Below are 13,258 nucleotides of genomic sequence, written 5' to 3'. Positions count from 1 at the left end.
CCCCCCCCCCCCCCCCCCCCCCCCGAGCTAGGTTCTCTCCCTGTAGCAAATTGGAAAACAGACTCCCAGGGTGTAGGTTGTTGGTCCAGGACCAGCCAGCTAAAAAGTAGAGCCTTCTGAACTGGAACCCAGTGAGTTTGACTCCAGAGCCCTGAGTTGGTTTATTACTGTTCACGTGGGAAAGGTCGGGTGACGGGGTGAGTGAGGAGGGAGGGGCTTATGCACCTTGGCGTTGGCTCGGGAGGGGTCGGATTGGTGAGTTGGGGGCCCGAGGCCGCCAGATCTGGGACTCGGGCGCCTCAGACTGAGCTCCAAAGGGTTACAGCCCTTCGCCCCCTCCTCCCGCCTCCTCCCTTCTCCGCCCCCAGGCTCTTCCTGTCCCGCAGTTGCAACACCCCATCTGCCACTCTCCTTGCCCTCCCACCTCCTCGCTCCTCTCGGCTTTAATTTTCTCCCAGTTCTCAGGACTCGGGCTCCAGCTCTGGCCTTTGGGGTTGGAGGTCCCGGCCCGCGACCGAGCCGTGATCTTCACCCCGGTCTCCACCTCAGCTCCCCTGCCCACGGCCCCGGGCTCCTCTCGGGACCTGCCGGGCCCGCGCATCCCGGACTCCGCCGCCGCCGCCGCCACTGCCTGAGCCCTGATGGGGGAGTGAGAGGCCACAGCTGGCCGGACATGGGCCTCCCCACCGTGCCTGGCCTGCTGCTGCCACTGGTGAGCCCCGCGACCAGGGCCGAGTGGGCTGGGGGGAGGGGAGAGGGGCAGGGGAGAGGAGGGCGCCGCCCCGCAGGAGTGGGCCCTCGCCCCGGCCTCCCGGGGGGCCTCGGGCCAGCGTGGCCCCACTTCAAACGCGGCCAGACGTTCGGGTTCCCCATTCGGCCGCCGGCCCTGAGTCGGAGGCCAGGGGGACAGTGAAAGAGAAGTCGAGGACAGCCAAGGAAGTTTGCTGGGGCCAGGAGGTGGCCGGGAATGTGGGGGCAGGTGATCCCCGAGGGTGGGGCAGATTCGGGAGAGTAAGTGAAGGAGTGGAAGAAGGACATTCAGGCCTCGGAGTCCCGATGATTCAGAGTTCTGTCCTCTGGTGGGCTGGCCAGCCGGTGTGTGTGGGGCTGGGAGAGGGGAGGCTGCCGGTTGAGCAAACCCTGGAGCAAACCCTGGCAGAGGGTAGGAGTTGGATGCTAGTGAAGGGGGAAACTGAGCAAACCCTGGCAGAGGGTAGGAGTTGGATGCTAGTGAAGGGGGAAACTGAGTCCGGGAATGGACATGGGTTGGTGGGTAAGTTTGGGATGCTGTGTGTGTGTGTGTGTGTGCCTGTGTGGAGGGGGGTATTTGGGAGTAGAGTGGGAACTGGGTAGGGGCAGGGCAACCCCATGGAGAGCGTCCCCAGTGCCCTCCCCAGGGCCAGGACGCCCACCTGGAGGCATCCCTCACCCTCTACCTCTGGCTCAGCTTCTAGATGGGTGGCTTCTGTTGGACAACCAGCACCACCTCCACCTGGTGCCTTGTCCCCGTCCCTGTGCCAGCCTTCCAGCCCCCTTCCCACAGGCCTAAACAACAATGTCTTGGTTTCTTCTTTTACAGCTTGGTTTGGGGAAGTTAGTAGAAAGTTGTTTTCGTCACTGGAAAATGTCCCTTTCTTGTGCCTCAGCCTCGTTTCAATGTATCCTTGATCTCCCTGCTTGTCCTGGAGTCACTCTGTGCCATACTCTGAGCCCCTGTCTCCCACCTACTGGGGTGGATTTTCCCGGCCTGCGCTGGCCAGTTTCTTCTAGGTCTCTGCCCTTTCCCGGCCTACATCCCCACTGTCCTCTCCTCTGGGTCTTGTGCTGTCTCTCCTAAGCATTCCTTCCTTTTCTGTCAGTTTCCCCACGACGGTCTCCTTTTTTGAAACTTTTTCTCTAATAAATCATTGAACAATACATCAAAAACTAATGATGTACTATATGGTGGCTAACTGAACATAATTAAAAATAAATAAATAAATAAAAAAGAAGAAAAGAAACTTTTTCTCTCTGGTTCCTCCCTCTCCCTGTCTTTTCTGCTGGAGTCCACATTTCTAGACCCTGATTTCCCAGGCAGCACCTCTCTCCATCTGGGCCTCACTATTCTTCTCACTGTCCCACCTCCTGTCTCCCCAGCCCCGTCTCTTGACTTCTCTCAAGACTGTCCTTCTCCCAGGCTCCCTCCGCCCCCCTCCAGCTGCCTGTTCTTACTTCTTTTCTCTCTTTAGGGGTAGATCGCTTAGATTCAAATCCTGGCTCCCTCACCAACTAGCTGCCTGAACCTGGGCAGGCTACAGAACCTTCCATGTCTTAGTTTCTTTATCTCTAAAACGTATGTGATAAACACTACCTCATAATGTCGTTTTGAAGATTAAATAAATTGATATACAGTTGACCCTTGAACAACATGGGTTTGAACCACGCAGGTCCACTTACGTGCAGACTTTTTCCATTAAATACAGTACTGTAAATGTATTTTCTTTTTATGATTTTGTTAATAACATTTTCATTTCTCTGGCCTATTTGATTGTAAGAATATGGTATATACTACACATAACATACAAAATGTGTGTTAATCAATTGTTTCTGCTATCGGTAGGGCTTCCAGTAACAGTAGGCTATGAGTCGTTACGTTTTGGGGGATTCAAAGTTATACATGGATTTTTCATTAAGTGGGGGGCTGGCGCTCCTAACCTCTGCGTTGTTCAAGGGTCAACTGTGGGTTAAGTATTCAACTTAGCAAGTGCTGGGTCTGTGCTAGACATTATTTTAAGTGCTGGGATGACAGCAGTGAACAAAATCGCTGCCCCCATGGAGTCTACATTCTAGTAGAGAAATAAAGTATAGCAAATAGAAAGCACTCAATAAATGTTAGGTTTGTCTTGTTAGTATTAGTAGTATTGGTAGTGATTGCTTGGTGGCTACTGTGTTTGGAAAACAGAGGGTATGGGTAGTCTGAACAGATAGAGGAAAGTGCTTGGGGGCTGGGGTGGAGCATCCAGCCCCTGTGGGAGTGTGACTGGGAAGGGACCTGAGCTCATCCTGGAGCCCGAAGGGAAACAGAAGGTTTTCGAGGTGTCTGAGCTTTTCAATTGCTCACCATTCGGTGGGCAATGCTGAGCACAGGAGTATGCCGTGTGTGTGGGGATAGTGGGGAAGAATATTGGAGAGACTGTGACAAAGCTCATAGGATTTTGCTGTTCTCAAAGAGCTTACAGTCTGGGAGCCAAGACAGCCTGCAGCAAAAAAATGGTTTCAGAACAGTCGGCGGGCGGGGGGGGGGGGGGGGGGGGGGAATACCCACAAAAGCGTTTTGATGTAGTGTCCTAGAACACCGATGGGAGGCAGAACCAGAGAAGGGAATGAGCATCATCCAGCTGCCTCAACTCTGGCTGCAGTGCTCCAGGAGCACTCCCTGCCTAGACCGAAGAGCCTACAAGGGACCCAGCTGAGAACTGGACAGCATGAGCAGTGTATTCGCTATAGACCCCTAGCAGCCGAATGGGACCTGGTGCCTAGATGGTGCTCCCTAACTCTTTGTTGCATGAATCAAGGAACAGGCATTGGTCAGATGGAATGAGGAAGGGAAAACCTCATAGAAAAGTGGATTTGGGGCTGAGATTCGAAGTCACTGACTGGCAGGTGGCTAGAAAGAAGATAGACTGGTTGGAGGGAGAGTAGGGGAAGGGAGAGGTGGGATTTTGTGTTGGGAGTGGCAGTGGCAGGAAGGAGAACGCCTTGGCTGGAGTGGAAGGAGCATGTTGAGGAACAAGAAGAAATGAGAATGAGAAAATTAGAGGGAGTGGGGGAGGGGATGAAGAGAGAATCTTGAATGTGGTCCCAGGTAGAGGAATTCATTCATTCATTCATTCAGAAACAGTTCTCTGAGGGCCCATGGTGCCTGGGAACGTGTTCAGAATAGCAGTGAGGGACCTCTGCAAGTACTCATCCAGGGAAAGAGTGACCTGTGGAAATGATGTTCCAGGTCAGGTTCTGGAGAAGATGATTCCCACACATGTGGCTACAGGCTGAAGCGTGAACACAGATAAAGGAGTGTGTAGGATGGATTGGAGCAGGAAAGAGGCTGGTGGCTGGACAGTCTGCTGGAAGACAGTTGCAATAATCCAAATGTGAGGCAACCCATGGGTATGGACAAGACTGAGATCACTGAAGAAGGACTGGCAAGATGAACCGACAGACCCAGTGGCCGCAGGATCGGGACAGGGAGGCCTCGAGGAGAGAAGGGTAGCAGAGCTCTCGGCACTGGTGCGGAGAAGTTGGTGGTGTGACATTTGTCTAGACCAGGAGATGGATCCGTTGAGTGTGGGGCATGTTAAGGGTTCTGGAACAGCCAGGTGAAGTGCGCACCTAACAGGCTAGAGCAGGGCTTCTCCAACTCTTATCTGCCTTCGTATCATTCATATGGGCTGCATTCAGTCACCAGTGATGCTCAAAAGGAGAGGAACACTCGTCAGACTCTCCAGTGGGGGAGTGTGTGTGTGTGTGTGTGTGTGTGTGTGTGTGTGTGTGTGTGTGAAGGAGTGGGCATGGTTTGAGAACTCTCCCCTGGAGATAAGTGTGTTCTTACAAGGGGGCACTGACTCTCTACTTCCCTCTCTGGGAAGCATTGGCTTCAACTGGAGTGGAGCACAGATGAGTTGTTAGATCGGCCAATCAGTCTATACTTATTTTGCTCCTCTCGTTTTGGGAGCTGAGAAGATACCCAGGAGGATAAGACACCATCTCTGACCATACACTCTCTCTGATCGCTCATCTCATAGAGTTTATGGTCTGTTTGGGGAGATCCTATCTACTCACCCAGGATAATTATATTATAATAAGAGCCCAAAGTAGATATAGTTAATTCATGGTATTGAGGTTCACAGGGGGCTGAGCATCTAATGAGCTTGAGTGGAGGAAGTGGCGTTAATGGAGGGCTTCAGGGGAGGGAGGTGGGATCCTGACTGAGCTCTTGGAGGAGAAGCTGTCGTAAGCTCCCCAAAGATTTTGACATTCAAAGAACAAACACGTTTTAATTTAATGAACAAATTAATGCAGGGGAAGGACACAGCGAAGGTCATGAGGTGCTGGGTCAGGGTTAGACCACAGGGTCGCTCTCTCCGCTTCTCTGGCTTCTCCGCCCCCTTTGCAGCCCCAGCACAGGAAGTCACACTTTAAAGTCTCCCCAGGCGGAAGTTGTGGGGGAGTTGGAGGGGTGCTGGGCCACCCCCTCAACTATCTCTCCTCAGGCACCTCCCAGCTTCCTGCCTTTCCCCTTCTCCAGATGACAGGTGCAGGCTGGCTAGGGTCTTGGGGCGCAGAGCTTGCTCACCTCCTAATTTAGCTGCAAGATACAGCTGCTGAGGACCTGCTCCCTGGAGCCAGCTGATGCCAGCAAACGGTACCCAGTGGTGGGGGCCTGAGGCCCTGGCTACTAGGGGTCAGAGAGGGCTGTCTGGGGTGCTGCTGGGGGCTATGAGAACCCTGGGAAATAGAGGCTGGCTGTCTTACATCTCTTCTCGCCTGCTTCCTCACTCCTGGACGTGGGCGTTCAGGGCTCTGGAATGTTTCCTGTGCTGCCAGTGGACTTGGTTGGGGGCGGGCTGTGGAGACTCAGAACGGGCCTTATTTCCTAAGGGTTGTTTGGGGACCTCAGGGAGGTCCCCAACCCCAACCCCACTGGCCAGAACCAGCCAGGCTGTGGGAATGCAGTGAACCCCGGGTGGGAGGGCGGCCTTGGTTTGCTTTCTTTTGGAAGGAACTGGGGAGTGTCAGGGGGCTCCTGTGAGAACCCAGGGAAAAGGCCTGTCGGCTGGGGACTGGTTGAATGGGGAGGAGGAGCCAGGGCGGGGCCTGGTCTAAAGGAAGGATGCTGAGGGGCGGGAAGGAGCTGAGAGGCCCCTCAGGGAGGGGTGGGTAGTGACCCGATGGGAGGAAGCCAGGGGTTGAGGAGACTTCCCTTTGGGATGGAATGGGAGAGGGAGCCATTTCCCGAAATCTGTGGGCCAAGTGGGACAGGGGTCCTTTGCCTGGCTCTTTTGAGGAGGAAGGGGAGGGGGAGGAAGCGTACTCCTAGTGGGGACTGGAGGCAGAGCCTGGCCCACAGGAGGAAGGGCTCACTTGGGGTCTTAATGGCTGGCTGGTCCCTCAATCTTTGTGCTGACTCATGACCCTTGAGGAGCTGGGGAAGCTGCTGGTTCTCACTCCCTTCCCCTAGATGCCCTCCCTCCCTGGCCTGAGTCACTGGGCGGAGCTGCTGGGAAAAGATTTCCCTTTCCCGGATCTGACTTAACCCCCAAAGTGCTGGAGAGGGAGGGAGACACTAGGCTTGAGAAAGCCTCTCTCCCTCCCTCTCTCGCTCCCCGGGAAGCTTATACCTCACAGGCCGGTGGGCCCTGAAAAGGTCCCCACCAAGGCTGTCCCGGGACTGGAGCCCCTAGTTTTTCTCCCTGACTCTGTCTCTGCTGGTTGTCTTTGCTCCTGGGGGTGGGGGGTGGGCGGGCCCATGTGGAATTTCAAGTGCCAGTAACCTTAGGTGCTGGGAGCTCTTCTTCAGGGAAAGGAACCACATTTTCAGGATTGGGAAGGTCTTCCCATAACCACCCCAAACTCTTCCTGTTGCCCTGGATGCCCCAGTCTTGCTCAGGGGAGATAGTTCCGGAGTGGGCCAAGGAGGGTGCTGCCCTCTGAGTAGGGGAGCCCAGCCCTGCGGGGGGTGGGGGTGGGGGGGTGTTGCTGCTGTGTTTCTCAGGGTGGCTTCTGTTTGAGGCTGAGGCTCCAGCTTCCAGGCTGCGGCGTCCCCCAGAGGGTGCCTCAGAGCATGACCTGCCCACCTGCCCACCTGCCTGCCTACTGGGCTGTTGGCTGTGATGCCCTCCTGTCCCAGACTGGGGTTTCTGTGATCTGTTGCTCCCCAGTGTTTAACACACTTTGAGGACATCCTCTTATCTTTACATAAAGTGGCGCTTATAGCAGAGGGAAAACCAAATCGAGACCCAGGGAAAGCCAGAACGAGGCTGACAGGAGATCAAGGGGCAAAGTCTGGGTTGGAGCTCCCCACACTCCTGGCTTTGCTGTCCCCGGCTCTGCAGCCAGAACTGGGCAGGTGATTCAGTTGCCCTGGGCTTGCCCCGAGGCTGTAAAACATGCCTCCCAGCATGCCCTGGTGTGCAGACAGCTGCAGGACTCCCTGAGCCGTGCTCAGCTCTAGACTTGATGGTCCTTTGAGCCGGACACCAGCCTCTGGCCAGCTCTAGTTGCGTGTAACCTACGTGCGTTTGTCCGCTCCTGCCTGCCCCTAAACTTCGTCAGTCACCAACCTCTTTCCTGACCCACAACTTTCCCTTTTATTCCCCTCCCCATTTGCCCTGGCCAGCCTGGGGCCTTTGTGCAGATTTGGTGGTAGAAGGGGATGTGGCCTGGAGTCTGAGGACAAAATCGTAAGTGAGGTTCTGATAGAGATTTATAAAGAAATTCTTCCTTTTGCTTCTGCCCACTCCCCAGGAATGGTGCCCACAGAAACATCACTTACTTCCACACCAATCCGATTTTATAAAAAACCTTTTTGCTGGTATAACACAATCCAGGAAAGTGCACAGATCCTAACTGTTCACCTCTGTGAATGTTCACAAAGTGAATACACTACGAACATAGCACCCGGATGGAAAAACACCACCCCAATCCTTAGGGCTACTTGTTGGAAGGAAAGGCCATAATTGAGGTAACCTGCCAGTTCTCAATCAAAAAAACATGCCTTAAACACCTGCCCCGTGTCCAGCACTATTAGCTGCTATGGGGAAAGAAGGATAAAATAGAGCCCAGGCTTGGGGTCTATAGCCTTGACTTGGAGGGACAAAAATTAGTCCATAGAACATCTAGGGAAGAATTAAGCACTGGATCACATGGGGCCAGCTGTCTAAGCTTAGAGAAAGAACACTGAGTGTGAGCGGGAGTGGCCTGGCCTGGGGAGAATGTTCCACTGAGAAAGGACTTCAGCTGGGAAGGCTTTGGACTTGCTACCTCTAAGGCTCCCACCCACCCTCTCCTGATGGGATCTCCTCTGTCTGATTCTTCCCCAGGTGCTCCTGGCTCTGTTGGTGGAAATATACCCCTTAAGGGTTACAGCACTGGTCCCTCACCTCAGGGACCGGGAGAAGAGAGCTATTCTGTGTCCCCAAGGAAAATATATTCACCCTCGAGATAATTCCGTTTGCTGTACAAAGTGCCACAAAGGTAGGAGAATGCGGTAACAGTGAACCTGCTCAGTTATGCGGTCCTGCTTCTTCCTTTGCCTTTTACAGAGGTTCTAGAACCTAGGGGTCTCTCACCTCCAGTCTCCTAACTTTGCTGCCTCTCCTGGGCTGGGATCTTCTCCCTTCTTTCCTCTGTTAGAGACTTGGGGAGGAGGGTGGCCCTGGCTGTTCTCTCTAGCGTGGGGCTCTTTCCTTGAGCTCTAACCCTGCCACCCCTTCACAGGGACCTACCTGTACAATGACTGTCCCGGCCCAGGGCTGGACACGGACTGCAGGGAATGTGAAAATGGCACCTTCACAGCTTCCGAGAACCACCTCAGACAGTGCCTCAGCTGCTCCAAATGCCGAAAAGGTGAGTCTCAGGAAGCGGCAAGGGCTCTAAACAGAGCGCCAGTTGGCTTGGTTAGAGCAGGGTGCGCGCCTGTCCCCGTGAGGGCGGACAGACCTCTGCTGGTGGGTGTGGGCGGGAATGTGCGTGCATGGGTGAGTGCATGGGTGGGGACGTGTGTGCAGAGAAAGACACACACACTGCAGTGGGGCAGGGGCTCACACCCCATCTCCTCCCCTGTCCAGAAATGAACCAAGTGGAGATTTCTCCTTGCACCGTGTACCGGGACACTGTGTGCGGCTGCCGGGAGAACCAGTACCGGCATTACTGGAGTGAAACCCTTTTCCAGTGCGTGAACTGCAGCCTCTGCCCCAATGGCACGGTGCAGATCTCCTGTGAGCATGGCTCTCCCGCTCCAGCCCCCTCCCTGCCCCAGGGTGGCCCCGGCTCAGGAGGAAGCTCTCTGCCTCTGTGCCCCCCGCTCCCTGATGCAACACTTCCCCTCCTTCCCACTCCCGAAGTCTGTGGGACCACCTCCACTCTCCTGCCCCTCCTGGCTTTCCCCGTGATCCTTGGGGTGCAGGGCAGTTCTCTCCTAGCTGTGCTGCATCTCTCCCCACAGGCAAGGAGAGACAGAACACCGTGTGCACCTGCCACGCGGGCTTCTTTCTAAGAGAGAATGAATGCGTCTCTTGTGTTCAGTGAGTATCTCTGCCATCTGCTGGGCACCGGATCGGGTGGGGAGGGGGTTTGGGGTGGGGTGCGGTGACTGCCGGTGAGAGCCACCAGCAGGGCAAGGGAGACACCCCAGGATGCTCTGGCTTTTACTGGCTGTTTGAGTGGTTGACACTTAGTGTCAAAACATCAGACAGTCCTTCCTCCCACACCCCCCTCCCAACCACGGGGGGACTTGCTCCTAAAATCTGAAGAAGTCTTTGGGAATAGAGCGCATACTTCATGGATTTGCAGTTCTTTTAATTCAGACATTTGGATTGTGGGGTGACAGGGTCTACTACAGTTCATCGATTCTAGGACGCTCATTTTCACATCTCTGAAATCAGACTGCATCTAACAATTGATGATGTATCATGATTTACCTGGCAGCTCCGTGTGTGTGTGTGTGTGTGTGTGTGTGTACGTAGTATGTAAATAATGAGTCTTCTTACTTTCGATGGCATCTTTGCTGCAGTATGGTATTTCTTCCCCAGTCTCTGTTCAGGCCTCCTCTTTTGGCTCCACGGAGCCTGGTCTTGCACACTCGCTTGCAAAGAAGGAACTCTGAGGGCTCTAAAGTTCAACTGACCTGGGTTTAAATCTCAGCCGAGCCACTTGGGCTGTGTGACCTTGGGCAAGTTACTTAACATCTCGGAGCCTTAGTTTTCTCAACTTTAAAGTAAGGCTAATGACATCCACTTGGCAAGTTGTATGGCTACAAAGTGTCTGACACCGAACTATTTCTCTTTTTCTACTAAGTCCGCTCTGCTGCTTCAAAGAGCTTTCACACTCATTCCATGAGGTCCTCACCATGAGCTTGTGAGGTGGGCAAAAGTGCCTCTTCCTGCTTTCAGATTCCTGCTGAGCATTCACCTTCCCCTGAGTTCCTTCTAGCCCCCCATGGGGTTCTCATCACTCCACGCTGCCAGTGACAACTCCCGATGGGGGAAGATGCGCTTGTTCTAGAGTGCTCTCTGGCTGCCCCCAACAATATGTATTTTAAAATTTTTCACATGCATGTTTAACCCCTCTCTCAAAGTCAGGGATTGTCACTAGCAGTGTTATCTCAAGAAAAAGTTCTCCAGCCTCTCTTTACCATGGGATTCTCATCAGTAAAACGATTCAGTGACCATTACCATTTACTGAGCACTTACTATATGTCAGGCAGACTGATTTCACTTAACTCCTCAATTCTGGCAGGTGGGTAAGAGCCTTATTTTGTGGATGGGCCAGCTAAGGCTTACAGGTTAAATGACTTGCTTGGATTTCACGCTGCTAGCCAATGAATGGGCTGGAATTCATGCCCTGCCTCTCACCGCTTTTAATTTTTTTCTACACAGCCTCCTCAAGACCAGTTCTAAAATTAAATGATTTTGTGATTAACTGGGGTTTCATTCCTCTGCATCAGGAAAGGTTTAATTTCCCAGGAGAGGTTTAATTTCCATTATATCAAGAGAGAGCTAAAATATTCGTAAAGCAAAGAATTTGCAATGAGGTGGAGTTTTTTTTCTTTTTCTTTGTCTTCCCCCCCCCACCCCCCGTCTTCCTCTTATGGGAGGGCCCCTATTCACCTGTGCTATCTCTTCTTTTAGCTGTAAGAAAAACACAGAGTGCACGAAGTGGTGTCTACCCCCCGTGGAAACGGTTAAGGTCCCTCAGGACCCAGGTGAGGACAAATCACCCGGTTCCCATGCTCACCTGCCCTGTCCTAATCCTTGCCCTTCCACCTACCCAGCCAGCCCTGCTGCCTCCTGCTATCCCCTCCTCTGACCACAGTCTGCCTTGTCTCCAGGTACCGCAGTGCTGTTGCCCCTGGTGATCTTCTTTGGCATTTGCGTTTTATCCTTCATTGGTGTAATGTGCCGCTACCAATGGCAGAAGCCCAGGTTCTTCTCCATTGGTGAGTGGGGCCTTTGGGAGGGGAAAGCATGCTGGCGGGGATGTGGGAGGAGGGTGAGTGGGCAAGATGGACCAGCACTGAGGGAAATGAGGAGTGTCCCCTTCGTTTGCTGCCGAGAATCCCGTCGGCAGGAGGCGGCCCTGATGGCTTGTGAGAGGTCACACTGCATCAGTAGTTCTCTTGTCCCTGGGGCCACTTTGGCCCCGAAGCATGTCACCACAAGTCCCCACGGCCAGCCCCAGTATGGGTGCCAGGGCTGAGAGAGGAAGTGAAATTTGTGACGCTTTGTTTCTTTTTTCTCAGTTTGTGGGAAATCGACACCTACAAAGGAGGTAAGATGAAACTAGGAACCTACCCCCAATCTTCCCTGATGGTCCATTATAATCTTGTGATACCCAAATGACCCTCGGCCACCCCTAACTCCCTCTAGTCCCACGCCCTTCCAGAGTAAAGAGGGTTGGGGCTGTTTTTCCTCTCCTCTGCTAATGCTGTGCCTTCTCTCTTTTAGGGGGAGCCTGAGACCCTGGCCTCGGTTGCAGGTTTCAGTCCCACCACGAGCTTCAGTCCCACCACGGGCTTCAGTCCCATCCCCAACCCCACCTTCAGCCCCAGGTCCGTCTTCACCCCTAGTGACTGGTCTAAGTTCAGGGCTGCATCAGTCTCTGGAGAGATGGCCTCACCCTACCAGGAGGCCGGCCCCATCCTCACCGCAGCTCCAGCGTCCACCCCCATCCCCACCCCTGCTCAGAAGTGGGAGGACAGCACCCACACTCAGCGCCCAGAAAGTGAGTTCCTAGACGGAGCAGGTGGGCGGGGCTCCTAAAGGGCGCGTGCGCGGACGGGGAGTGGGCGGGGGCAGGGGGCGGGGCACGGGGCGCAGGGGGGCGGGCCGGGGCGCCGCCGCCGCCGCTGGAAGCTCACCGCCGGCTTCCCCGCAGCCGACCCAGCGGACCCGGCGACGCTGTATGCCGTGGTGGACGGCGTGCCCCCGTCGCGCTGGAAGGAGTTCGTGCGGCGGCTGGGGCTGAGCGAGCACGAGATCGAGCGGCTGGAGCTGCAGAACGGGCGCTGCCTGCGGGAGGCGCACTACAGCATGCTGGCGGCCTGGCGGCGGCGCACGCCGCGGCGCGAGGCCACGCTGGAGCTGCTGGGCCGCGTGCTCCGCGACATGGACCTGCTCGGCTGCTTGGAGGACATCGAGGAGGCGCTGTGTGCCGCCGCCTCCCTCTCGCCGGCGCCCCGCCTCTTGCGATGAGGCCACGCCCCGCCCCGGCAGGGGCCTGCCCTGAGGACCGATGCCTTCTGGCGGGGCTGCCCGGAAAGACCGTGCAAGATGCCCTTCGGACACTTTTTTCTGGACAGGGGCCTTGGAAGGGCAGGCATGGCTGTCAGCCACCTACTTGGTGCTACTCTCTCAGTGTACATAGATTTTCTCAGCTGCCGGAGCACTGCCAGAGGCTCAGCCTTGTGTGTGTGACAGGCGTGTGTGTGTGTGTGTGTGTGTGTGTGATCCTGAGAGTGGCTGAGTGTGCCAGGAGCCCAAGCTTGTGGCTGCAGAGACACCGCCCATTTTGGGTTTGGAGAACCAAGCAGGGCAGCTTAGGGGCCTCTGGTTGGTCCCTGGGCCTTTTTCACAGTAGATAAGCAATGTTTGTATCAATTATGTTACACTAATAGAAACTGGGCACTCCTCTGCCCCCTGTTTGGACAAGCACAGAGTGAGCTGACCTGTCCGAAGGCAGGGGCGAGCACAGAACAATGGGGACGCCAGCTGGAGCTGTGGACTTTTGTAAATACACTAAAACTCTGGAATTAAAGCTCTGCTCCTGGAGGGGGTGGTCCTTCTGAGTGGTGGGTATGGGAGGCCGGGGCAGAGACCCGCTCCTGATGGGGTGGGATGGGAAAGGCCCTGAGCTTGGGCCAGACGTCCCACCACCATGATGCCAGTTGACAAAGGAGTAGCCTGTGAGCACGCCCCTCCCCATCAGGTTCTCTTTCTTCCCACCCTCATCTAGCCAGGCAGTCATTTTTATGCACGACTTTATGTGGGGCTCTGGTATGTCT

General features: G+C 54.9%; 1 protein-coding gene across 1 annotated transcript; it reads left to right on the top strand.

The window, feature by feature from the left end:
* The first annotated feature begins 237 nt into the window (after nt 1-237).
* On the top strand, nt 238-13,041 carry TNFRSF1A (TNF receptor superfamily member 1A). The gene is made up of 11 exons (XM_032391037.1): nt 238-255; nt 550-712; nt 8,079-8,232; nt 8,476-8,604; nt 8,826-8,975; nt 9,203-9,281; nt 10,887-10,960; nt 11,087-11,194; nt 11,498-11,526; nt 11,703-11,979; nt 12,133-13,041. Exons 2-11 carry the CDS (start codon nt 674-676, stop codon nt 12,447-12,449), a joined length of 1,356 nt encoding a protein of 451 aa, XP_032246928.1. The 5' UTR covers nt 238-255; nt 550-673; the 3' UTR covers nt 12,450-13,041.
* The last annotated feature ends 217 nt before the right edge of the window (nt 13,042-13,258 follow it).

This window comes from Phoca vitulina, unplaced genomic scaffold (assembly GCF_004348235.1).
Source record: "Phoca vitulina isolate PV1807 unplaced genomic scaffold, GSC_HSeal_1.0 scaffold59, whole genome shotgun sequence".
NCBI classification, from domain to species: Eukaryota; Metazoa; Chordata; class Mammalia; order Carnivora; family Phocidae; genus Phoca; species Phoca vitulina.
This window is presented reverse-complemented; position numbering and strand designations above follow the sequence as displayed.

What these genes read in the sequence shown, in the direction of transcription:
- TNFRSF1A (XM_032391037.1), top strand. Translation starts at nt 674, where the DNA reads ATGGGCCTCCCCACCGTGCCTGGCCTGCTGCTGCCACTG. An exon ending in CTGGCCTGCTGCTGCCACTG is followed by an intron (nt 713 to 8,078) that starts GTGAGCCCCGCG and finishes ATTCTTCCCCAG; the next exon opens with GTGCTCCTGGCTCTGTTGGT. An exon ending in AATCGACACCTACAAAGGAG is followed by an intron (nt 11,527 to 11,702) that starts GTAAGATGAAAC and finishes TCTCTCTTTTAG; the next exon opens with GGGGAGCCTGAGACCCTGGC.